At 48.5% G+C, this 25,629-nt stretch overlaps 1 protein-coding gene across 2 annotated transcripts in view; it reads left to right on the top strand.

Annotated features, from left to right (window-relative positions):
* Window positions 1-25,629, top strand: part of TROAP (trophinin associated protein) — a 337,695-nt gene that overhangs the window by 272,649 nt on the left and 39,417 nt on the right. For both annotated transcript variants that reach the window (XM_078658425.1, XM_078658415.1), the window contains exon 15: window positions 15,759-16,638. In XM_078658425.1, coding sequence (XP_078514551.1) covers window positions 15,759-16,638 — 880 coding nt within the window. The remainder of the gene's footprint in view (window positions 1-15,758; window positions 16,639-25,629) is intronic.

Genomic DNA, 25,629 nt, shown 5'->3' with positions numbered 1-25,629 from the left:
TTTTCCGTGACAGCAAGCGCAGATCTGGGAATAGCTAGTACCCTTAGTCTCTTTTTGACTAACTTTTTGGTCTTTTTGACTATCTCTTTTCGAGTCGACTTCGACTCCTGGTGCCCATAGGGATGCCCCGTTTCAAGCCGTGTGACGCCTGTCACCGACCCGGCTCCGTCGTTTCTGCCTGTTTAACAGGACACGGATGAAGGGGAGGACTGGGAAGGGTCTGAGGACCCTCTGACACTGCAGTGCCAGCTAAGTCAGGACTGGGCAGACGAGCTGGGGGGTGCCAGTGGTCTTGACACTTCGCCTTACACTGGCTTCGTCTCTCCTCCCTCCGTGGCTACGGAGGAGGGTGCCAAGTATGGTGTGGTGTTATGCAGGGCAGCCAAGGCCTTGTCTCTTGAGCTCCCTGCGGCGGCCGTGAGGACTAATCTCCTCACAGAGGTGCTTCAGCTGCCAGTAAGCTCTTCAGAGCCTCTGCTGCCGTTCAATGAAGCCCTCACAGACGCTCTGATGGGCACTTGATCCAAGCCCTCCACAGTGCCCCCTGTGGATCGGAATGTGGCCTGACTCCACCTCCGGCTCCGGGCGACCCCTGCTTTCTGTCTGTTCACCCTACCCCGAGAGTCTGGTGATCCTGGACTCTACGTCCCAGACCGCATTCCCGACTGCTCCCCCAGACCAGAAATCCAAAAGGCATGATCAGTTTGGGAAGAAACTGTTCTCCACAGTTAGTCTGGGGTTGCCGCCCATCAACACCGCATGCCTTTTGGGCCGTTACACCCACTCCTTGTGGGATACGGTAGCGGACGTGCTGCCCCAGTGTCCGGAGGAGGCCCAGACACGGCTCGCACAGGCTCTTTCTGAGGGGCGGGACGCAGCACGTTATTCTATCAGATGTGGACTTGATACCACGAACTCCCTGGGCAGAGCGATTTCCACAACAGTGGCGATCCGTCGCCACGCCTAGCTGAGGTCCGCCAATTTTTCGCGGGATGTCCATAATACACTCATGGACATGCCCTTTGATGGCCATTGCTTGTTCGGCGACAAAGCAGACAACGCGCTTGAGCGTTTCAAGGACTCCAGCAACTGCCAATTCCTTGGGTCTGTCGGGCCTACGCCAGCAGACTCCTGCTTTTTGTCCCTTTCGTGGCCAAGGAAGGGGCGCCCCCACACGTTCGTTGAACGACAGGCTGCAGAACCAACCTCAACGCGGACGTGGTAACCACCCTGGCGGTGCAGGGGGACAACGGCATGGTCATTCCACATCCACTCCCGCAGCATGCGCCTCAAAGCCCTCCTAGTCCGAGCTTTCAGGCCCATTCCACGCCAGTTGGAGGCAGGGTTCGCCATCACCTACTCCACTGGCGCACCATCACTACGAACAGGTGGGTGCTGCAAATCGTCCGAAGGGGCTACTCCCTCCCCTTCGAGGCGACCCCTCCAGCCATGCCACCGCAGTGCCACCGCAAGTCGGGGGATCACTTGTAACTTCTGCAGGAGGAAGTTACAGCCCTCTTGGCCAAGGGGGCCATCAAGCGCGTTCCAGGGCCAGAAGTAGGACGTGGTTGCTACTCCCACTATTTTCTGGTTCCCAAGAAGGGCAAATGGGGCCTGCGCCCTATCTTGGACCTCCAGAGCGTCAACGGCTTCCTCCGCAAGGAGAAGTTCAAGATGCTGACTTTAGCTCAGGTCCTGGCTGCTCTAGACCCTGGAGATTGGATGGTAGCGTTGGACTTGCAGGACGCATATTTCCACATACCCGTCCTGCCGGCCCACCGGTGCTACCTGCGGTTCACGGTAGGCCAAGAGCACTTTCAGTGTACCGTGCTCCCCTTTGGCCTCACCAGTGCCCCTCGGGTGTTCACGAAAATGATGGCGGTGGTCGCAGCTCATCTGTGCAGATCAGGGGTTCCAGTCTTCCCCTATCTCGACGACTGGTTGTTAAAGGCGGGCTCGCCCCAGACAGTCGTCTCCCACCTCCAGACTACAGACGATCTCCTGCACTCGCTGGGGTTCTCCATCAACGTGCTTAAGTCACACCTGTGCCCCTCTCAGAAGATCCTCTTCATCGGAGCGGTTCTGGACTCGGCGCAGTTTTGGGTTTATCCTCCCGAGCAGCGGGTTTGGGATATTCAGGCTCTGATTCTGATCTTTCGGCCTTTATCCCTAGTCTCGGGCAGGATGACGCTGCGGCTCCTGGGGCTGATGGCCTACTGCATCCTGCTGGTGCATCACGCCAGGTGACGGATGCAGACTCCGCTGTGGGACCTGAAGTTCCAATGGGCCCAGCATCAGGGCAACCTGTCCGACCATGTCCTGATCTCGGAGGGCACTGCAAGACAGCGGCAGTGGTGGCTCACGGACCGCGATTGGGTCAGTGGCAGATCCCTCTCCCTTCCCAAACCGATGCACACATTGGTGATGGATGAGTCCCTCCTGGGATGGGGGGGGGGGCACATGGAAGAGTCCCGGCTCCATATCAACCTTCTGGAGTTGCGGGCGATCCGCCTTGCACTGAAGGCATTCCTTCCCTCTGTCCAAGGAAGTGTATTGCAGGTGTTCACGGACAACACCACAGGCATGTGGTACTGCAACAAACAGGGCGGGGTGGGGTCATGGACCCTTTGTCAGAAGGTTCTGCGCCTCTGAACATGGCTGGAACACCAAGGAATTACCCTTGTTACGCATTGCAATGGTCTGTTGTACGCCTTTCCGCCTATACCACTTCTGCCCAGAGTGCTGAAGAAGATCAAGCGCGACCGGGCCCAAGTCATCCTTGTGGCTCCGGACTGGGCACGAAGATACTGGTATCCAGAGCTACTCAGTATGTCAGTCGATCCCCCGGTTCGTCTGCCTCTTCAGGAGGACCTGTCGCAGCAGCAGGGGACGGTCCTCCACCCGAACCTGTCCAGTCTCCACCTCCATGCTTGGAGATTGAGCGACGACAGTTGAGGCCATTTGACTTGCCTCCTGAAGTCTGTAAGGTCATTCTGGCAGCCAGGCGTCCCTCCACAAAGTCGGTATACGCCTGCAGGTGGAACAAATTTGTGGTATGGTGCACAGCAAAGGCTGTGGATCCTCTTGCTGCCCCTCTTTCTGAGGTTCTTCTCTTCCTTCTTTCTCTTGCCCAGCAGGGCTCTGCTCTGGGCACTATCAAGGGCTACCTTTCTGTCCTTTCAGCCTTTCTAAGGCTGCCTGATCAACCTTCCTTGTTCAAGTCCCCTATTGTAAATCGCTTTCTGAAGGGCATCACACACACGTTTCCTCCTGTTCCGTTTGTGATGCCTCAGTGGGACTTGAACCTTGTTCTTACATTTCTGATGTGCGCTCCCTTTGAGCCACTTCACAACTGTCCTCTCCGCCTTCTTACTCTGAAGAACGCTTTCCTGGTTGCCATCACCTCTGCCAGGAGAGTGAGTGAGCTCCAGGCTCTTTCTTGTACACCTCCCTTCCTTTCTGTCCATCCGGACAAGGTTGTATTGCGTACTAAGCCATCTTTCCTGCCCAAGGTTGTCACGGCCTTCCACATTGGGCAGTCTATCACCTTGCCCACCTTCTTCCCACCACCGCATCCCTCTAAAGAGGAAGAGCGGCTCCACCGTCTGGACCCAAAACGTGCGCTTTCATTCTATTTGGATCACACACGCCAGTTCCGGGTGGATGACCAACTCTTTGTTGGTTACGTGGGCGCTAAGAAGGGGAAAGCGGTACACAAGAGGACCATCTCTCGGTGGATCATCTTGTGTATCCAGGCATGTTACTCCTTGGCTAAAAAGGAGCCCCCTGTTGGATTGCGGGCTCACTCCACCTGAGCCACGGCGACTACAACTGCCCTGGGCCGGGGAGTGCCCTTGCAGAACATTTGCCAGGCGGCTACGTGGGCCTCGCTGCACACGTTTGAAAGACACTACTGCCTGGACAGTCAAGTCCGGAGGGATGGCTTCTTTGGCCGTTCCGTCCTCCAGGACTTGCTGGTGTGATTATTGGTTCGCAGACCCACCACCGGGGTTGGTATTGCTGGGGTATCTATTCTAAGGTAAGGAATCTATCACTATCGTGTCTCTTTCAGATGCACAAGTTACTACTTGTGTAACGATATATCTGTAAGAGACATTAGTTAGTGATAGATTCCTTACCGACCCACCCATCCTCCCCGTTCTGCGAACCGATATCTATGGTTAAGGACATCCCCTTTCAGGGCCCTAGTTTCAAGGCACCAGTGTTGGTTTTTTAGCATAGCTCTGCGTTTCTGGCGCGGAAAAGCTGTGTCTAAGAACTGACGTCAACACGCGGAGGCAGCGTCTAAGTACTCCGACGACGTCATCACGGCGCCCACGCCGCCGACGACGGACGCGGAGCCGCAGACGACGCCTACCAACGCGCAAGGGTACTGCTACACAAACATTTCCGGATCCAGTCTGACGCCTGGGGATATTTTAAGGTAAGGAATCTATCACTAACTAATGTCTCTTACAGATATATCGTTACACAAGTAGTAACTTGTGCTTTTCGCACACTGTTCCAGTATTCTCACAGTTTCATTTGTGATGGCTCCGCGTTATGGCGCAGAAAAGTTCTCCGAAGAAAACTGACGTAGCCGCGTCAGGGTGGGACTTATGTATCCTCGCTGACGTCATGAACACGGACAACGTCAGGGCGGAGTCACGTGGTGCCATCCCCCCGGCGCGCAGGGATGTTGTGGCAGAAAAGTTTTCCGGATCCAGTCTCATGCCTGGGAACAATTCTACGCTAAGGAATCTGCAACTAGAATTGTCTGTACCAGATACATTGTTACCGAAGGTAAGTAACTCGTACAACAGGACTTATTCGCTCAAATGGAAAAGATTCTGCATCTGGTGTGCATCATCTAAAGTCAATGCTCTCCATTCACCTTCAGAGGAAATGTTACCTTATCTTTTAAACTTGGCTTGCTCCGGCTTAGCTCAAGCATCAATTATGGATCATTTAGCTGCCATCTCCAGTTTTCGAATATGAGCTAATGTTCCATTTCTATGGTACAGCAAGCTGGTCAAACAGTTTCTCAAAGGCCTGTTCATAATGTTTTCTCCAGTAAGGGCACCTCCTCCTGCATGGCATCTGAATACAGTGCTTACCTATTCACAGAGCGGATATAAAGTTCCTACCTGGAAGGTCGCTCTCCTCCTAGCTCTTACTTCAGCGAGAAGAGTTGGTGAAATCCAGGCGTTAACTACCCAAGAACCTTTCTTACAATCCAAACATCACAAAGTTATTCTACGAGCAAACCCTAAGTTCATTCCCAAGGTTCCTTCGGATTTTCACCTTAATGAGCCAATTGTTTTGAAATAATTCGTTGCAACTCCACAAACTTAAGCGAAGCGTTCTCTGCACTCTTTGGAGGTCAAACGGTCCCTAAAGTTTTACCTGAACATTACAAAATCATTTTGCGAGTCAAATCAACTTTTTATATTGTACAGTACACCTAGAAAAGGTTTCCCTCTCACTAAACAGAGCATTTCAAAATGGATATTGAGTGCCATTGTGTTCTGCCACCAGCAAGCGGGCGAACCTCTGACGTCAAGAGTTCGTGCTCACTCTACTAGAGCAATGTCCACGTCTACGGCACTGTTTGCAGGTGTGTCCCTTCCAGAGAGCTGCAGAGCAGCAACTTGGAGAACACCACACACATCCACCAAGCACGACTTCTTGAGGTTAAGTGAGATGCGGCAGTGGGACATACGGTTCTCGGACGTCTTTTTCAATAAGGTGAGCCTTCTTTATTTTTGTTCCTTCCTGCCATCCTTAACTGTCACACATTTTCAATGATTTCTGGTCCGACTGTATAAATTAAGTCAGCGGTTCCCAAACTGTGCGCCTTGGCTCCCTGGGGAGCCGTCAAACCTAGCCAGAGGAGCCACGCACCAAGCACTTTAATGCATTTAATGTTGAAGAGGTTGTTGGCTTCAGGTAAACTAATTAGACTTAAATTCATGATGTCGATGATTTGTAAATATTTACAACAAGGGGTGGTGAGGGACAGAGTCTCTGAATTAAGCAGAATACTCTCACCCAGTCAAAAGATCAGGGCTAGATCCAACACCGTTTTTTAGCTCATTGCACCATCCCAGTTTCAGAACCTGGCTGTATGCAAATTAGTCTGTTCCTGTCCCAGTGCATGATGGGAACAGGGCAAACCAAACTACAAAAGCCAATTCTTACACTGGGAAGGAAACAAGCTTCCGGGGACCGGTTTCTGGCATTACAGCCGTCTTCGGCCCGGCTTGCTTGAATCCTGATGGTGCAATGAGCAAGGGACTCATGTCTGAGTATACCCTTCCACGCTTAGGGTGGACAAAAATATTTACAACAAGGGGTGGTGAGGGACAGAGTCTCTGAATTAAGCAGAATACTCTCACCCAGTCAAAAGATCAGGGCTAGATCCAACACCGTTTTTTAGCTCATTGCACCATCCCAGTTTCAGAACCTGGCTGTATGCAAATTAGTCTGTTCCTGTCCCAGTGCATGATGGGAACAGGGCAAACCAAACTACAAAAGCCAATTCTTACACTGGGAAGGAAACAAGCTTCCGGGGACCGGTTTCTGGCATTACAGCCGTCTTCGGCCCGGCTTGCTTGAATCCTGATGGTGCAATGAGCAAGGGACTCACGTCTGAGTATACCCTTCCACGCTTAGGGTGGACAAAAATATTTTTGTCCACCCTAAGCGTGGAAGGGTATACTCAGATGTGAGTCCCTTGCTCATTGCACCATCAGGATTCAAGCAAGCCGGGCCGAAGACGGCTGAAATGCCAGAAACCGGTCCCCGGAAGCTTGTTTCCTTCCCAGTGTAAGAATTGGCTTTTGTAGTCTGGTCTGCCCTGTTCCCATGATGCACTGGGCCAGGGACAGACTAATTTGCATACAGCCAGGTTCTGAAACTGGGATGGTGCAATGAGCTAAAAAACGGTGTTGGATCTAGCCCTGATCTCTTGACTGGGTGAGAGTATTCTGCTTAATTCAGAGACTCTGTCCATCACCACCCCTTGTTGTAAAGATGATTTGTAAATGACATGCCTAAAGCTGTAAACAGTGTTCGAGGCATGTGGGCTGCTGAATTCATATCTGTGCATAGATCGCCGCCTAGTGTTGGGTCCGGATGATTGCACATTGTTGTCCTGGAAGAGTCTTCGAAGTATCACGAGATAGGTGGCTCCTCCCTTGGACTACAGTGCGCATGGGCATCCTCTCCATCCTCAGATTGTTTTTCTCCACCATTGGGTTCGGATGTACTTCCTACTCTCCAAGTTCGGAATCAAGAAAAACTCTTCAAAAGGCCAAAAGGCCTTCGGAACCGTCGGTATTGTTCAGCGCTCGGTGCCGATACACTTTTAGAACTTTGTTGCACTCCAGTCGTCGAATCGGGCTGTGAGGCCTTCTCGACACCACGTGGACCGTCCTTCGATGGAACGAAGTCTATTCAAGTTCTGCCCTCAGTGCAACTCGAAGTTCCCGCACACAGACAAGCAGCCAGTGTGCAATAAATGCCTATATCCAGATCACAATGAAGATAGCTGCCTAGCCTGTGCCCAGTTCCATTCCAAAAAGACTATTCGGAATAGACGGGCGGCGAGGCAAGAAATGCAACGGTCGGCACCAAACCCGATAACATCTTCAATGACGAAGAAGATCTAGCCAGCGCCGAAGACTCGGAGCAAGACGACGGACAATACTCGGAGCCTGACTCCGAATATTACCCCGAAGAGGGAGAATTAATCGTCGATCTCGAGGAATACGATCAGGACATCGTAGCAGTTGAAGACGACTCCAATGACGACGAGGGGCGAACCGTGAGTACTCCGCCCCATATAGACACTACACCTCTATCAGAGACTCAGGTCGAGGCATCGCCAGCAGGCCTTAGCCAAGATCAACATCCTCGTTCTACAGCCCCGCCATACCGCCCGGCTAAGAACATATCAAAAGAGCCCTCTGAGACACGTCACACAACATCGGTTCCATCGAAACCGAAACCGAAACTAATCGACATTACAGTCTTCGGACCGAATTACGTCGAACCGAAGGTCACAAAGCCGAAAGGCGTCGAACCGAAGGCCACGGTAACACTACAACCTTCGAAAACCAAGACAGTCGAGTCGACATCGAAAAGCAAAACAGTTGAGCTCAAAGTCAAAGGCCGTCGAGTCAACCTCGAAGCCAAAACACGTCGAATCGACAAAAAAACGAAAGCATGTCGAATCGACCCCCAAAAAACACGTCGAATCGAGCAAATCATCCTCTGGTATCGACAAGGGGAAGAAACCGGTCGACGACAGAACAAGGGCCACGCCCAAAACTACCGTCGACCCGAAAGCGAAATCGAAGGTGGACGAAAGGAAATCGGTCGAGCCGAAGCCCACCGAATCAAAAAAGGGCGTCTAGCCAAAACAGCAGGCTCCAAAACAACATAAAGACACTGTCGAACCGACAAAACCACTCGGTCCGAAACAGGTTGTGAAGCCAGCCAAGAACGTTCAACCTACAAAACCCGTTGAAAAACAGCCTAAATCGATCCTACCACCTAAAACGGTCGAAGCCACAAAAAGCGTTGAACCGAAAAAACAAAAAACAAAGGTTACAACACCCAAACCAAGGACTGTGGAAGAGGAACTTATTCACCCAGATCCCTCCACAGAAAACCAGTCAAAAATCTACATTAACCCAAAAACTGGTAAAGTAACTGTTTATACCAAAAAGAAGAGACCTCTACCAACTGAAGACCTTCCCAAAATCCCACTAAAGAAAAAGAGAGACTTTGCTACCTCTCCTGTATTCTTTGAACCTATCACTCCGGCTATGCCTACTACTCCTTTTGCCCCAACCTCACCTGCATGCTCTGACTACAACCCTGATGAAGATCAGGACGCAGATGTAGGTTTTGGTTATCCACAAAACCCACTTTCAGAGCCAGACACACAGCCATGGGGTGGAGGAGGGGAACCAGACACTGAAGGGACTCTGCCCATTACAGACCCTGCAGTATATCCTACTAAGCCATCACCCACAGAGGATACAGTAGCATTTAATTCACTACTAGATAGAGCAGCAACCTACCACAATGTAGAGATGCACTCTGATGCTATTAAGGAGGACTTCCTCTTTGATACCCTGACGACATCTGAGAGACACATAAAGACACTCCCAATGCTAAAAGGGGTATTAAAACATGCAAGTGACATTTTTAAGGACACTGCTAGAGCACGGGTCATAAACCCTAGAATTGAGGAAAAAATACAGGGCTGCACCTATAGATCCTACATACATCAAAGGGCAGCTACCCCTAGATTCCTTAGTGGTATCCAACGCACGTAAGCGTGCAAACTCGCAGACTACTGGGGAGGCCGCTCCTCCAGACAAGGAGTCTAAAATCTTTGAGGCATCAGGCAAGAGAGTGGCGGCTCAGGCAGCAAACTCCTGGAGAATAGCCAATACACAGGCCTTGCTAGCCAGATATGATAGGGCGCACTACGACAGTTTAGAAGAAATTCTACAACACTTACCTGATCCCTACAAACAGCAAGCAGATGAACTTATACAAGAGGGAAAGCTCATCACCAATGCTTCCATTAAATGTGCCCTAGATGCTGCAGACACAGCTGCCAGATCCATCAATACAAGCATGCTGCTAAGGCGCCACGCATGGCTTCGTATATCAGGCTTTAAGAATTAAGTCCAGTCTACAATTCTTAATCAGCCAATCAACCCAGACTTTCTATTTGGTCCAGCGGTTGATTCAATTGTGGACAAAATGAAAAAGAATGTAGAAACTGCAAAGTCTATGGGAGCTCTTCAGTCCCAACAACACCGGGGCTCCTTTCGTCGCTCCAATTATAGAGGAGGAGCACAAGGAACATCACAGCAATCCTCCAACTACAAAAGTAACACACAATCCACTTATAACAAGAACACCGGTAGGGGTGGTTATAGAGGAAACAATACTAAGGGAAGAGGTCGTGGAGGCAATGCAAATAGATCCTCCACTAACACAAAGCAGTGACTTCTTGGCACTACCCCAAGACCACATGACACCAGTCGGGGGAAGAATACAACAATTTCTGCCAGTCTGGTTAAATATCACCACAGACAAGTGGGTCAGGCAAATTATCCAACATGGCTATTGCCTAGAGCTCACCTCAACTCCACACAACATACCACCCGTGCACCGTCCTATGTCACAGGAACATATAACGCTACTTCAGCAACAGGTCATCAGTATGCTGCAAAAGGGGGCCATACTTAGTACGCCACCTCTGCTCTATAGAATACGCGCGACATATGCCCCCTAGACTCCGCGCGCTACACCTCTTCGAGGATGCCATTGTTCCTGCAGACCCGGCCAGGCTGTGTCCTTGATCACCATGCACACTATAGATGATCCTGATGCTACCACACACGGCTCCCTACACTTATCACCAGGCTGCGCTTCTCCGTCACCCACTCTCCTTCTCTGCCTACCCTCAGGCTTCTTCGTCCTTCCTACTTCCTTCTCTCCCACTTGCCGCTCTGGCCCTTGTCTCTCTACGAGACAGTTGTGCCCTGTTGGGAAGTTTACGACAGCTGGGCTACTTCCACGCCCTACGCCTTCCTCGCATAAGCGGATACTCTCTCACGTGCGACAGTCTTCTGTGATACGCCCCCTCAAGCCACGCGGCCGGCCCTCCTTGGAGGGTTGTAGGCAAGGCGCTGTGTCGAAGCCCCTTCCCCATTCACGCTGGCACTACAACACGAGAGTTATCATTTACGCAGCCGGCCTCGGCATGAGGTTGTAGGCTTACCGCTGTGTTCAAAAATAAAACAGATTTGAATTAAAAGGGGGCCATAGAACCAGTCCCACTGCAACATCAGGGAACAGGAGTATACTCCCTATATTTCCTAATTCCAAAAAATGACGGGTCTCTCAGGCCAATATTGGACCTCAGGCCCCTCAACCTGTACATTCTGTCAGAGCATTTTCACATGCTCACTCTCCAGCAAGTCTTACCATTGCTTCGCAAAGGAGACTTCCTAGCAACCTTAGACCTCAAGGATGCATACTTTCATATACCAATACACCCTGCTCACAAAAAGTATTTGAGGTTCACCATTCAAGGACAACACTACCAGTTCAAAGTCCTACCATTTGGGGTAACAACAGCTCCAAGGGTGTTCACCAAATGTCTAGCTACAGTGGCAGCACATCTCAGAAGGCAACACATCCATGTGTACCCTTATCTGGACGACTGGCTAATACACGCGCCAACAGCCCAGCAATGTGCCGACCACATGTCAAAGACCATACACCTACTGCACAGTTTAGGATTCTCACTAAACTACCCAAAGTCACATCTACAACCCTCCCACGTCCAACAGTACCTGGGAGCAACAATAGATACACTAGCAGCAAAAGCATATCCCAACACAGCACGGGTCCAGGGAATGCAAACGCTCATACAAAAGTTCAGACGCCAACACTCACTACCAGCCCAAGTGTTTATGCAGCTAATAGGCATGATGGCCTCATGCATATTCATAGTCCCTCATGCAAGACTACATATGCGTCCGCTACAAGAATGCCTAGCAAGGCAGTGGAACCAGGCTCACGGGCAATTAAAAGACCTAGTGTTGGTGACCAATCGGGCATACAACTCTCTGCATTGGTGGAATCCACAAAACCTTTGCAAGGGACGACTGTTCCAAGAGCCTGTCCCACAAATAGTGTTGACAGCGGAAGCATCCCTAGTAGGATGGGGTGCCCATGTCCTACACTACACAGTACAAGGACTCTGGACTGTACAGCAAAAGAAGATGCATATCAACCTTCTGGAGTTGATGGCCATCTTTTTAGCCCTAAAAGCTTTCACAACACACTTACAAAACAAAGCTGCGTTGATCCGGACGGACAACATGACAGCTATGTATTACATTCAAAAGTAGGGAGGAACACACTCACCACAGCTGTCGCACCTAGCTAAAGCAATGTGGAAATGGGCCATTCAGAGGAACATTTTTCTCATGCCAGAACACCTCCCAGGCAAGGACAACCAAGTAGCCGACCTGCTAAGCCGGCCCAGCCAACAGATGCACGAATGGGAAATTCACCCCACAGTGCTCCAACCATTCTTCCGGAAGTGTGGACACCCGGAAATAGATCTATTTGCCACAAGCGAAAACGCAAAATGCCAGTACTTTGCCGCCAGGTTCCCACATCCGCAGTCGCAAGGCAATGTGATATGGATGAACTGGTCAGGCAAATTTGCGTACGCTTTTCCCCCAGCTCCACTAATACCGCTGGTGGCACGCAAAATGCGCCAACATTCTCTAACGCTAATCCTAGTTGCTCCCACGTGGGCGAGGCTACCATGGTACACAACGTTCCTAGAACTGTCAGTGGTGTCTCATCAAAGACTGCAACTCACACCCAGTCTTCTAACTCAGAACCATGGAGAAATCCAACACCCAGATCCGCAACAGCTGAACCTAGCGATCTGGCTCCTGAAATCCTAGAGTTTGGATACCTCAGCTTGCCTCCAGATTGCATGAATATTATCAAAGAGGCAAGGAAACCCACTACCAGAGCATGCTATGCGGCAAAGTGGAAACGTTTCGTCATTTACTGTAATAACAATGACATTAACCCGCTTGATGCTTCCACTCAAAACATCATTTGCTACCTATTGCACCTACAACGGTGCAATTTAGCCTTTTCATCCATCAGAATACACCTAGCTGCGTTAGCAGCATATCTGCAAAACAGGCAACACCTTTCACTATTTAGGGTGCCAGCAATTAAAGCGTTTATGGAAGGACTTAAACGCGTAATTCCTCCAAGACACCCTCCTTCACCAGTCTGGAATCTAAACGTTGTCTTCACCAGACTAATGGGACCACCTTTTGAGCCACTGCACTCATGCGAACTACAATTTCTTACTTGGAAAGTGACTTTCCTTATTGCCATTACTTCGCTTCGAAGAGTTAGTGAGCTGCAAGCCCTAACTATTCAAGAGCCATTCATTCAAGTACATGCAAATAGAGTAGTTCTTAGAACAAACCCTAAATTCATGCCAAAGGTGGTATCCCATTTCCATATAAATCAAACTATAGAACTGCCAGTGTTCTTTCAGAACCCACATACAGTAGCCGAAAGGGCCTTACATACCCTAGATGTCAAAAGAGCTCTGCTATATTACATAGACAGGACTAAAACATTTCGAAAAACAAAACAATTGTTTGTTGCCTTCTCACCACAACACAGGGGTAACCCTATTTCAAAATCAGGTATAGCCAGATGGATAGTTAAGTGCATCCAAATATGTTAATTAAAAGCAAAACGCACCTTAACAGTCCCCCCTAGAGCGCATTCCACACGCAAGCTAGGGGCATCCATGGCTTTACTGGGAAATATTCCTTTACACGAAATTTGTAGAGCAGCCACATGGTCAGCCACACATACATTTACAAAACACTATTGTGTAGATGTACATTCCAAACAGCAAGCTGCTGTAGGACAGGCTGTTCTCAAAACTCTTTTCCAGGCTGCTGCAGCTGACACATGTAGCCACCGCTAAGGGAGATACTGCTATACATTCTATGCACAGATATGAATTCAGCAGCCCACATGCCTCGAACGGAATATGCTACTTACCAGTATGTATCTGTTCTTGGCATGTAGGGCTGCTGACATTCATATCGCCCTCCCACCTCCCCGGTGCCTGTCACAGCTACAGCATTCACTCTTTGCATGGACATCTCTTACTGTACTATACTCCATCTCTGCCACAATGGCGAAAAACAATCTGAGGATGGAGAGGATGCCCATGCGCACTGTAGTCCAAGGGAGGAGCCACCTACCTCTTGATACCTCGAAGACTCTTCCAGGACAACAATGTGCAATCATCCGGACCCAACACTAGGCGGCGACCTATGCACAGATATGAATGTCAGCAGCCCTACATGCCAAGAACAGATGCATACTGGTAAGTAGCATATTCTGCTTAATTGATGGCATGTCGAGGGAGATGACCTTCATATTTCACGTGATCCCCACATTCGAACACTCCCAAAGTAAGCCGAAGATGCCTGATTTATTTTGTTATACTTGTTAATAGTTTTGGTTTTTTCCAAATGCATTTTACACCAATGCAAGTTATCAGGAAAGTACAGTTGTCCTGTCTATTAAACACACAAAGTATTAAGTATTGACATGTGTACTTGAATCATAGGTTCTTCCAGTGTACATTTCTTTCAGTACACACACATTTCCAGACAGGTCTGCTCTCTCCTTGCGCACAGGGAAGTAAAACGCCATATACGGCATTATGCCAACATTTGGAAGCAAGAAAGAGGGACAGTTAAAGAAAAAAAAATCTGTGTAATTACTTGCATTGCTTTGGAGGCAATTTTAGGGAGGAGACAGTAAAAATAAAGCTGTATCTGGTTTACAAAATTGTGAGTCACCCTGCTGAGACAGGTGCGTTGGCACGTATGACACGGGTAGAAATGGAAGTGCATGCAAATATTCTTCAAGCGCAGAAACACTCTGGCAGTGGGGCCTACATGCATAGGGGTGCTATCTAGCACAGTAAGTGGGATAAAAAAGGTTTGAGAGGGTACTCTAAAAAAGGCATTAGCAAAGAAGTGTAGCTAGGAATATTTTATTAGAGGCGCTGCTTTAGGAATACGAAGCACCCTGCGTATATGATTATAATAGCTTCATCTACTTCATCCCTGTTATTTTCAGGGATAAAAATGAAAGTACTCCCGAGGCCAGGCTTACATCTCCCTCCCACCCTCCCAAAAAGTAACAGTGGGGAGCCATGGGCAATGGCCAATGGTTCAAGGAAGCCGCAGGTTGAAAAACCCTGGGAACCACTGCATTAAATGAATTTACGTACCTATATTTATATATACATAATGATGTTGCACCTGTATTGGTGTGTGTGTGAGTGTATATGTATGTATATATATATATATATATGTGTGTGTGTGTGTGTGTGTGTGTGTGTTTGTGAGTTGGCAGGCAATACTATTTCGTGTGACTATCTGTAGTTGGTATATGACACGAAAATGTGTTATTCACTGCTCGCTAATCTGATTCAAGCATGTAAATCTTTGAAAGTTGCAATACTGGAGTAAGAAATAAGTTACCTGTAACTGTAGTTCTCCAGTATCGGAATCTTTCATAGATTCACATGTGAGCGCCCACCTTCCCTGGAGAAGGCTCAATTAGATATCTCAGTTTATTTCTATTTGTGCGCACTTGTGCTTGGATAATCTGAGGAACTGGATCTTCTCTCAGGAAGGTTCTACAGGGTGGTGTCTTTCGATTGGCTGATTCTAAGTTTTAGTCCTTTTTTACAAAACGACAGGGATAGGTTACAACGGTGTTAAGACCTAGAACCTTATGTTCTATGTCTAATAGAATATTACTTTTAATAATACTGAGGGCTTCCATCTCGACGACTGGGAATGATTCAGGCATATGAACCCATGAAATATTCTAGTACTGGAGAACTACATTACAGGTTAGTAACTTATTTCGTATCAGCCTCTGTAGTTAAGTTGAGGCAGGTCCTTCCTGCTTCCTTCTTTATCGTCTATTGGGTTTAATTTTATCATCAAAGAGCAATTAATTCCTCTATAGCTCGTGACAATTTGAATTGGATGGTCTCAAAATGTTTGGGGATAAACTTGCATGTGGCTGAGGTGTAGAAACTCTAATCTCCTCTTTTTCGCTCTTTCCAGCACATTGAAAATCTCTCAAAACAGCTGCAGCAGGAAATGGCAGCCTATGCATCGCGGTTATTTCCAGATCTACCAATTTCCCAAGATCGACCTGTGATACCAAACTCACCAGAACCCATGGCTGCTTCAAAGGACTTACATCGTTGGGATGGGACAATATGCAACCAGCGCTCCTCTGTTGAAATGCCTCAGCCCCCTTCCACCATAGCTCACTGGCAGGGTCTCCAAAAAGGCCAAAAGGATCCTGTATCCTCTGGTGTTGAGCCACAACCACTTCACGCTATTGTCTGTGATTTTAAACTCTCTGAACCCCATCCTCCTCAGAGTGATCTGCCATTTTTGCACACTTCTCGGGCTGGCCTCGTCCCCTCTGTGCACACTGCTTTTCAAAGCATCGCCACCCATTCATCTCACTCTGGTGTCATATTTCAAGACCACCCACTGTCTTGCATTCCTGGCAACACTAACGCTGACTATCAGCCATTTCTATGCAATCCTGGCACCTTAAATACGGAAACACAACCCTTCCCTAACTCCTCCATCGATGAGCCCCACCCGGGCACCCTGAATACTGTACATCATTCTCTGTCTGTTCCTGCCATGAATACTGAACACTGTCCCTTACTTGGCGCCTCGTGTACAGAAACTACAGAAAACAGCTCTCTCCAAAGGGCTTCCGGTGTGGAACATCAATCTCCCCCTTACTCCTCAAGTCCTGAAAATCAGTTCTGTTTGCCTAGTGTCTCTGTGCCAGGATTGGTTGGATCTGGCAATGTTCTGAAGATGAGCACCACCCCAACCTTCTCCTCACAGGGCTCCATCTGCTCTAACCTCCCAATCCATCTTTCAAAGGTTCCTGCCGGCAGTGCTGTTGCCTTAGGTAAGTGACTTGTGCATCTTTCCTTTTTTCTTGTCCTTTTGGGGAGAGTAACTCTTAAAGGTTATTGCTTAGTGGTGGTGGTTATGCTGCTGCTTAAGGAGATAGCATATTTCCTCAGTGTATTAAGACTCCGTTCTGAACTATGGTGTGTCACGGCAGCTGTGTGACTACCTTACCTTTGAGGGCAGGAAGAGGGCATTCAGAGGGAGCCTATAAATAATCTAGCTCAAAGAGATGAGTCAAGTAGAGCAGGGTCCATTAAAATACTTAGTTGGAATATTCCAGAGCTAAGAAATAAAATGGATGATGTTATATGGAATAACTTTCTAAAGGAATATGATGTGATTGGGCTTCAAGAATCTTGGGAAGGGGATAATATTCTTTGGCTGGACAGTTATACTACCTGTTTTGAACCTGCAAGTCCTTCTGCAGTGGGTAGACCTAAAGGGGGGTTAATAACACTGATTTCCCTGAAGATTACAGGTAATCATTAAAAATTGGACTCTGGGTTAGTAAATTGTTTAGCCATCAAAATTATGCCCACCAATTTAGCCAAAGTTTATAACTCATTTGACAGAATTTCTGCCACTGAGCATTTGTCTAGTCTTAAAACCTTTTTGGACGGTTATAAGGAGAAACAAGTCACACCTTATTCGGTTGTCATTTTAGGGGATTTTAATCCACATTTATGCTCCAAGAACTGTCATGTTATTGATAGTTTAGGGCCTGGCAAGTATTCGGACATACATTTTGAACACACACAACAAGGGGAATTTTTAGAGGATACATTAGCAGAATTTGTGCTTTTATATCTAAATGACTTGTGTGGGAAGGACGACATATCATATTTTAAAGGTATGGGAATGCATACAACCATTGACTATATTTTCATAAATACTGCCCTGGAAGCATATGTTAAAAATTATACGGCTGTGTGGTCACAATTTAGTGACCAAAATGTCATACACCTGATCCTGGTAGGAAGGTATTGGGCTCAATTCTGAAATCAGTAAATGGGCTTTTACTTCAGCAATTAAGAACAAAGACCAGGGTTGTAGATTAAAATGGTGTAAGGTCATTCCTGAAGAGTTTCGTACTGGTTTAGTTGCTAAAGTAGGATTGGAAATGGACCTTGTCTTCATAGTAGGGCAAGAGATAATAGGACTCTAACCCCTTATGTGGAAATTTGTAAGCAGGTGTCAAAAGCCCTAATGTATAATTGTAGGTATTACCCCAGTAGATGAGAGAGGTGGTTTGACCACAGGTGTACAGTTGCGCACCAGAAGTTGATGGTCGCTTTAAAAAATAAACCACAAGGTAAACCTTTAGCTGTCCTTAGGAAAGATTATGTTAGCAATAAATACACATAAGTTGGATATTAAAAATGAAGCTTTGAATGATTTATTGTCAACTGATGTAATAAGGAATAGTGCCAAGTTCTGGAATGTTGTAAATAAACCGTTCTTCTTGGATAACAAAGGTAGCCCGTTAGATTGTAATATCCCGGAAGAGGATTGGTTTAACCATTTTAAAGGTATATATGGAGATCAGGCGGATCATGGTCCTCCGAGTACTTCATATGTAGTTGTGAAATATTCTCAGTTTTTTACGGACAAGGAAGTAGCGGTGGCCGTTGATCAGATGTCATGTAATAAAGCCCCTGGATCGGATGGTGTCCAGGCTGACCTATTTAAAGCTGATGTATCTTTATGGTCTAAATTACTAGCTAAAGTTTTTAATATGGCTTGTGAATCTGCTTTACCCCAATCTTGGTCACGTCCGTTATATTCCTGGTTTTTAAAAAGAGGAATAGTGGAGACCCGCGATGTTTTAGGCCAATCTCATTCATATATTCTACTGTGAAGGTTTTAGGGAGAGTGGTTTTAGGCAAACTCACTGAGTGGTTAAATGACACTAACATCCTCTCAAATGTACAGTATGGGTTCAGGAAAGGAAGAGGAACCCCGGACCAGTGTCTAAATTTGCTTCTATTATCCGGAAAATACACAATCGCGAAGAAAGGGTCACTTCATTTGGCCTTTATGGATCTTTCTTTAGCTTTTGACCGCGTAAATAGATCCAAATTATGGAACTTGTAATTAAAACTAGGTCTGGATGCGAATATTGTAAATTTTTTGGCCGATTTACATCGGGACCTTACAGCCACAGTGCGATTTGACCAAAAAGGTAACCTCACGCAAAGCATTTGTATTATTAAAGGAGTTATACAGGGATGCATCTTAGCCCACTTTTATTTACCCTATATATTAATAATCTTGATTCAGTTTTAGTGGGTGCGAGTATGGATATTCTCCGTGTGGGGAAACGGTTAGTCCCAGCTCTCTTATACGCTGATGATGCTGCCCTACTAGCTAGAACGGCGATTGGCCTACAGCATCTTTTAACTACCTTTGCAGAGTTTATAAAGTCACTAGAGCTTGATGTCAATTTTTCTAAATCCCACACTATGATCTTGGGTGTAGAGCCCAGGAAATTTAAAACTCATTATTGTGAAGGGAATGTAATATCACAGGTGACGAAAGGGGCACATCGGTCCCACAAATGAAAGCAAAAAGAAATGCAATGGCCAGATCCACCCAGGCTGTCCTTGATTTTGCACGTGGATTAGGGTCTAAGCCAATGCATGCTATGCTAAACATTTACAGGGCCAAATGCATCGCTATAGCACATTATGGTTCTGATCTTTGGGGATACAGAGAAGCTAGGGATATCGAAATAGTGGAAAATAAATTCCTAAGAAACCTTCTATCCGTGCCACAATCAAAATCCACTTACATTACTTACATTATCCATTAAGAAACCGGTTCAGGTTTCATATCGGATCTAATTGGAATTGCACCTTTACTTAAATGGATAGGTATTTGGATATACCCGGAGCTTGAGTTGAACCACATATTATTCGCGATTGCTTAGCTCTTGATCTAGCAAGCAGTATCCTCTGGCTGAGCTACGTGAAAAGGACTGCCTTTTATCTGGGAAGACCAGAGTTATTTAACTCCCCAGGGAAACCTTTAAAGGCGGATATGCTCTGGGCTAAAAGCACCTACCTGCAGTTATCACAGATGGATAGAGAGCCTAGGGAATTAAGTAAGCCCAGTTGTTATCCACCTCACAAGCAATTGAACCGTATTTAAATATAGTCATCTGAAAGAAACACATTAGTGATAGATTCCTTACCTTAGAATTACCCCCAGGCGTCAGACTGGATCCGGTACGTTTTCGTCAGCAGTACCCCCTGCGCATCGGTAGACGTCGTTGTGCGGCTCCTCGTACATCGTCGGCGTCGTAGTTGCCAAGATGATGTCGCTGGAGCTACTTAGACGCGCCCACGCACGCTAGGGTCATATATTTCTTTTTCTGCGCCTGCAAGCGCAGATCCGGAGAGAGCGGTATCCCCAGTCAATTTTTGACTGAGTTATTTTGGGACTTTTGTCTCTGTTTTTAGGTCTCGACCTACAATATTGCTTTAGCAATATTTGTTTGTTGAGATTCTAGTAAGGGCTTTCAAAAGTCTACCCAAACTGCTTCGGATTCGGTACAGTTCATGTGAGCCTGGCGCGTGCACAGAGCCAGCCACATCCCACACCATCTGTCTGAGCCTCGGCATCAGACTTCAAAGGAATCCGCTCCCCCGCCCCCCTCCGCGCAATACCAGAGCTTGTTATTATCGGAAGAAGCATTTGTAAGAAAATCAGCTGAACTCTGATACTGATGTATATTTTTTAACAAATCGTACATTTCTTATGTGTGGAAAAGGAAGCAAACCAAGCGGATATTTAAGCTATGTGTGGAGCTTTGTTATCGGCCCGGCCATCATTCCGTCTTCCTGACATACATTCCGCGAAACCGTCCGTGAAGCTCCCCGTGTACTTTCAGTACCCATCGCGTTATCACCTATGGGGTGGGCTGCCTTCGACACAGATTGTTATCCTGCTGCTGCACAGACACCCTCTTTCCATTGAGGGGTACCGCCGGCCGCTAAATTGGGAACTTTTTACTATGAACAACTGTATTTAGCTTGAGATCAGGCAGCTCATCTCTCCTTATTTCGTCTGTTATACCTACATGGCTGCAGCCCCCCGTGTCTGCTTCGCACCCCACTCTCCAGTATTTGCTTCCGCTGCGGACCAGCTGCAGAATCACTCATCCGACAGACTGTATCTGACGAGCGGCCCAGAAGAATAATATCCTATCCGATACCTCCTGCTCACTGATTGGGCCCCTGCCACGCAATGCTGCTCCCCCGCCCCCCCACGCAATGCCGAGAGCTTGCTTCCTATTCGCAGCTCCTGTTTTACTAATTAGTCATGCAGTGATTGTCATGCATGCTTTATTATTTTTTTAATTACAACAAGGGGTGGTGATGGACAGAGTCTCTGAATTAAGCAGAGTACTCTCACCCAGTCAAGAGATCAGGGCTAGATCCAACACCGTTTTTTAGCTCATTGCACCATCCCAGTTTCAGAACCTGGCTGTATGCAAATTAGTCTGTCCCTGGCCCAGTGCATCATGGGAACAGGGCAGACCAGACTACAAAAGCCAATTCTTACACTGGGAAGGAAACAAGCTTCCGGGGACCGGTTTCTGCCATTTCAGGCGTCTTCGGCCCGGCTTGCTTGAATCCTGATGGTGCAATGAGCAAGGGACTCACATCTGAGTATACCCTTCCACGCTTAGGGTGGACAAAATTAATTACAACAAGGGGTGGTGAGTGACAGAGTCTCTGAATTAAGCAGAGTACTCTCACCCAGTCAAGAGATCAGGGCTAGATCCAACACCGTTTTTTAGCTCATTGCACCATCCCAGTTTCAGAACCTGGCTGTATGCAAATTAGTCTGTCCCTGGCCCAGTGCATCATGGGAACAGGGCAGACCAGACTACAAAAGCCAATTCTTACACTGGGAAGGAAACAAGCTTCCGGGGACCGGTTTCTGCCATTTCAGGCGTCTTCGGCCCGGCTTGCTTGAATCCTGATGGTGCAATGAGCAAGGGACTCACATCTGAGTAAACCTTCCACGCTTAGGGTGGACAAAATTAATTACAACAAGGGGTGGTGATGGACAGGGTCTCTGAATTAAGCAGAGTACTCTCACCCAGTCAAGAGATCAGGGCTAGATCCAACACCGTTTTTTAGCTCATTGCACCATCCCAGTTTCAGAACCTGGCTGTATGCAAATTAGTCTGTCCCTGGCCCAGTGCATCATGGGAACAGGGCAGACCAGACTACAAAAGCCAATTCTTACACTGGGAAGGAAACAAGCTTCCGGGGACCGGTTTCTGCCATTTCAGGCGTCTTCGGCCCGGCTTGCTTGAATCCTGATGGTGCAATGAGCAAGGGACTCACATCTGAGTATACCCTTCCACGCTTAGGGTGGACAAAATTAATTACAACAAGGGGTGGTGATGGACAGAGTCTCTGAATTAAGCAGAGTACTCTCACCCAGTCAAGAGATCAGGGCTAGATCCAACACCGTTTTTTAGCTCATTGCACCATCCCAGTTTCAGAACCTGGCTGTATGCAAATTAGTCTGTCCCTGGCCCAGTGCATCATGGGAACAGGGCAGACCAGACTACAAAAGCCAATTCTTACACTGGGAAGGAAACAAGCTTCCGGGGACCGGTTTCTGCCATTTCAGGCGTCTTCGGCCCGGCTTGCTTGAATCCTGATGGTGCAATGAGCAAGGGACTCACATCTGAGTATACCCTTCCACGCTTAGGGTGGACAAAATTAATTACAACAAGGGGTGGTGAAGGACAGAGTCTCTGAATTAAGCAGAGTACTCTCACCCAGTCAAGAGATCAGGGCTAGATCCAACACCGTTTTTTAGCTCATTGCACCATCCCAGTTTCAGAACCTGGCTGTATGCAAATTAGTCTGTCCCTGGCCCAGTGCATCATGGGAACAGGGCAGACCAGACTACAAAAGCCAATTCTTACACTGGGAAGGAAACAAGCTTCCCTGTTCCCATGATGCACTGGGCCAGGGACAGACTAATTTGCATATAGCCAGGTTCTGAGCTGGGATGGGGCAGTGAGATAAATAACGGTGATGGATCAAGCCCTGATCTTTGGACTGGGTAAGAGTGGTCTGCTTAATTCAGACACTCTGTTCATCACCACCCCCTTTTCTGTATCGTTTTTGGCCACTATAGGTGTGGCAGGGTATACTCAGACATGAGTCCCTTTCTCACTGCTCCATAAGGATTCAAGCAAGCCGGGCCGAAGAGGCTGAAATGCCAGAAACCGGTCCCCGGTAGCTTGTCTCCTTTCTGGTGAAGAATTGGCTTGGTAGTTTGGTCTGCCCTGTTCCCATGATGCACTGGGCCAGGGACAGACTAATTTGCATATAGCCAGGTTCTGAGCTGGGATGGGGCAGTGAGATAAATAACGGTGATGGATCAAGCCCTGATCTTTGGACTGGGTAAGAGTGGTCTGCTTAATTCAGACACTCTGTTCATCACCACCCCCTTTTCTGTATCGTTTTTGGCCACTATAGGTGTGGCAGGGTATACTCAGACATGAGTCCCTTTCTCACTGCTCCATCAGGATTCAAGCAAGCCGGGCCGAAGAGGCTGAAATGCCAGAAACTGGTCCCCGGTAGCTTGTCTCCTTTCTGGTGAAGAATTGGCTTGGTAGTTTGGTCTGCCCTGTTCCCATGATGCACTGGGCCAGGGACAGACTAATTTGCATATAGCCAGGTTCTGAGCTGGGATGGGGCAGTGAGATAAATAACGGTGATGGATCAAGCCCTGATCTTTGGACTGGGTAAGAGTGGTCTGCTTAATTCAGACACTCTGTTCATCACCACCCCCTTTTCTGTATCGTTATTATTTTTTTAATCATGTACTTGTTGACCGGTTTCGAGGTCTAAGTCAAATTTAATCAATTCTGAAATACTGATTTTGCAGCGTGAATCTTTCTGGATTCACTATGCTGTGCATTATTCCGCGGTCTTGTGGTTGGGTCCGGATTCGTAGTCTTTTCTTTGTTTTTTTTTTTTTCTCTTTGCCCAGGTGGGCGTCGGCGTCACACCCCCTTTGGGTGTATTTCCGGTGACGTCGGCATGCTTCCTGCGGAAGCTCCCACTCTTGGGCGCCATCTTCAGATTCTTTTTTTCCGCGGTCGGGTCTGGATCGTTCCCGTTTGGGCTCCAGACATTTTTGGAGAAAGAAGAAAGAAAATACAGAAAAGACGAGGAGAAGTCATCTGAAGACTCCAGGGGACTTCACCGACGAAAGACAAGCAAAGATAAGGCGTTTTCCATCCAGATCTTCGACGACCGTCGACGAACACGCGACCAGAGAGGCCCTGGACGCTCGAGGATGGACAACACGCCGTTCAAGTTCTGCCGTAACTGCCACCACAAGTACGCGCAGAAGGACCAGCACCCGGTATGCAACCTTTGCCTACCGGTGGACCACGAAAGCGGAGACTGCAACGCCTGTTCCGCCTTCACCCCGAAGACCCTTCGTGTGAGAGAGAGGCAGAGGGTAGCACACGCCGCCCTGCAGGGGAAGGCCCCGACCCCGTCGCTCTACGAGCTGGGGATGTCCTCCGAGGAAGAAGACAACGCTGCCGCCGAAGACGACAGCTACACGGTCGTAGAGACCGATTACACGAAGACTTCTGACAAGGTAGGAGACTCTTCGGCCCCCAAGAACCCGAGAGACTCTGAGTCTCGAAAAATCGAGGGCAAGACCCCGAAAGCGCCGACGCCAAAAAAGGCGGCGTCCGCGACTACTCCCAGGCCCAGCGGATCCTCAGAGAAGGAGTCCCCGGCGCCGAGAGCTGCTGATCAGCAGAAGACGTCGAAAATCGTCCCCGAAAAGGATCGATCGACGAGGGAGAAAGACCCGAAACTGTCGACGACGACCAGAGACCCGATATCCGGTTCGACGTCGAAAACTTCGACTCCGAGAGGCACGGCGACGAGCCATCCGTCGAAGAGAGCGGCGGAACCATCCGACGCGGAACACGCGGCCGAGATGGAAAAGAAAAGAAGGCGCCTCGAGGCAGAAATGGAGAACTTCATGCAGCGGAAAAAAGATTTCGACGCAAGGATGAAGGCCTTCACGATCCCTCACAAGACCAAGCCACCAGTGCTGGAGGCGGTCGAGGAGGAAGAAGAAGAGGTCGCCGAAGTCACCGAGCAAGACCAGGACGTCGAGGTGTTCGACGACCAGGAGGAGTACGAGAATCCCCACGAGAGCTACAGCTATGGGGAGGAAGATGAGGGCAGGACAGACACAGAGTCGGCGCCCTATGACCTTCAGGAGGTAGATTACATCGATGTCGACACCGACAGCCCGGAGGAGGTGGTCGACACCTACCCCTCGAGGCCCTCGCCGCCGGACGACATCGGGGCCTACAACGCGGTGATACAATCTGCCGCAGCAGCTTTCAAGCTCAAGCTCGACGAAGAGAAGCAGAAAGCAGACTTCCTTCTGGAAACATTGCTCCCAACACAAACGAGGAGCCAGTTCCTCCCGATGCTCGAGAGCGTCTTGGCTCAGGGGAAGGAAGCTTTCAGGGAGCCCGCAACATGCAAGGCAGTAACTCCCAGAACTGAGAAGAAGTACAAGCATGCCGCAAAGGACCCGGCCTACATTCAGGGCACGGTCTCCGCAGACTCCATTATCACGGCCACAGCAAGGAGGAGGGCTAACGTACCCACTACCTCGGGCCCGCCACCGGATAAAGAGAGCAAAAGGATGGATCTGGTGGGCAGAAGGATCGAACGGAATGCCGCGACCCACTGGCGCATGGCTAATTCCAACGCCCTGGTAAACAGACACATGTACCAAATCATGGAGGGACTGGGGCAGTTGGTGAAGGACTTGCCCCAGGATGCCAAGCAGAAAGCCGAAAAGCTAATTGAAGAGGGGAAGAATGCTGCAAATTCTTGCCTTAAGACGGCCCTGGATGGGGCAGACACCGCCAGCAGGCTCATGATGATGGGCGTCACGGAAA

This window comes from Lissotriton helveticus, chromosome 1_1 (assembly GCF_964261635.1).
Source record: "Lissotriton helveticus chromosome 1_1, aLisHel1.1, whole genome shotgun sequence".
Taxonomy (NCBI): Eukaryota; Metazoa; Chordata; class Amphibia; order Caudata; family Salamandridae; genus Lissotriton; species Lissotriton helveticus.
The sequence above is the reverse complement of the archived record's forward strand: the minus strand, read 5'-3'. Positions and strand labels throughout refer to the sequence as shown.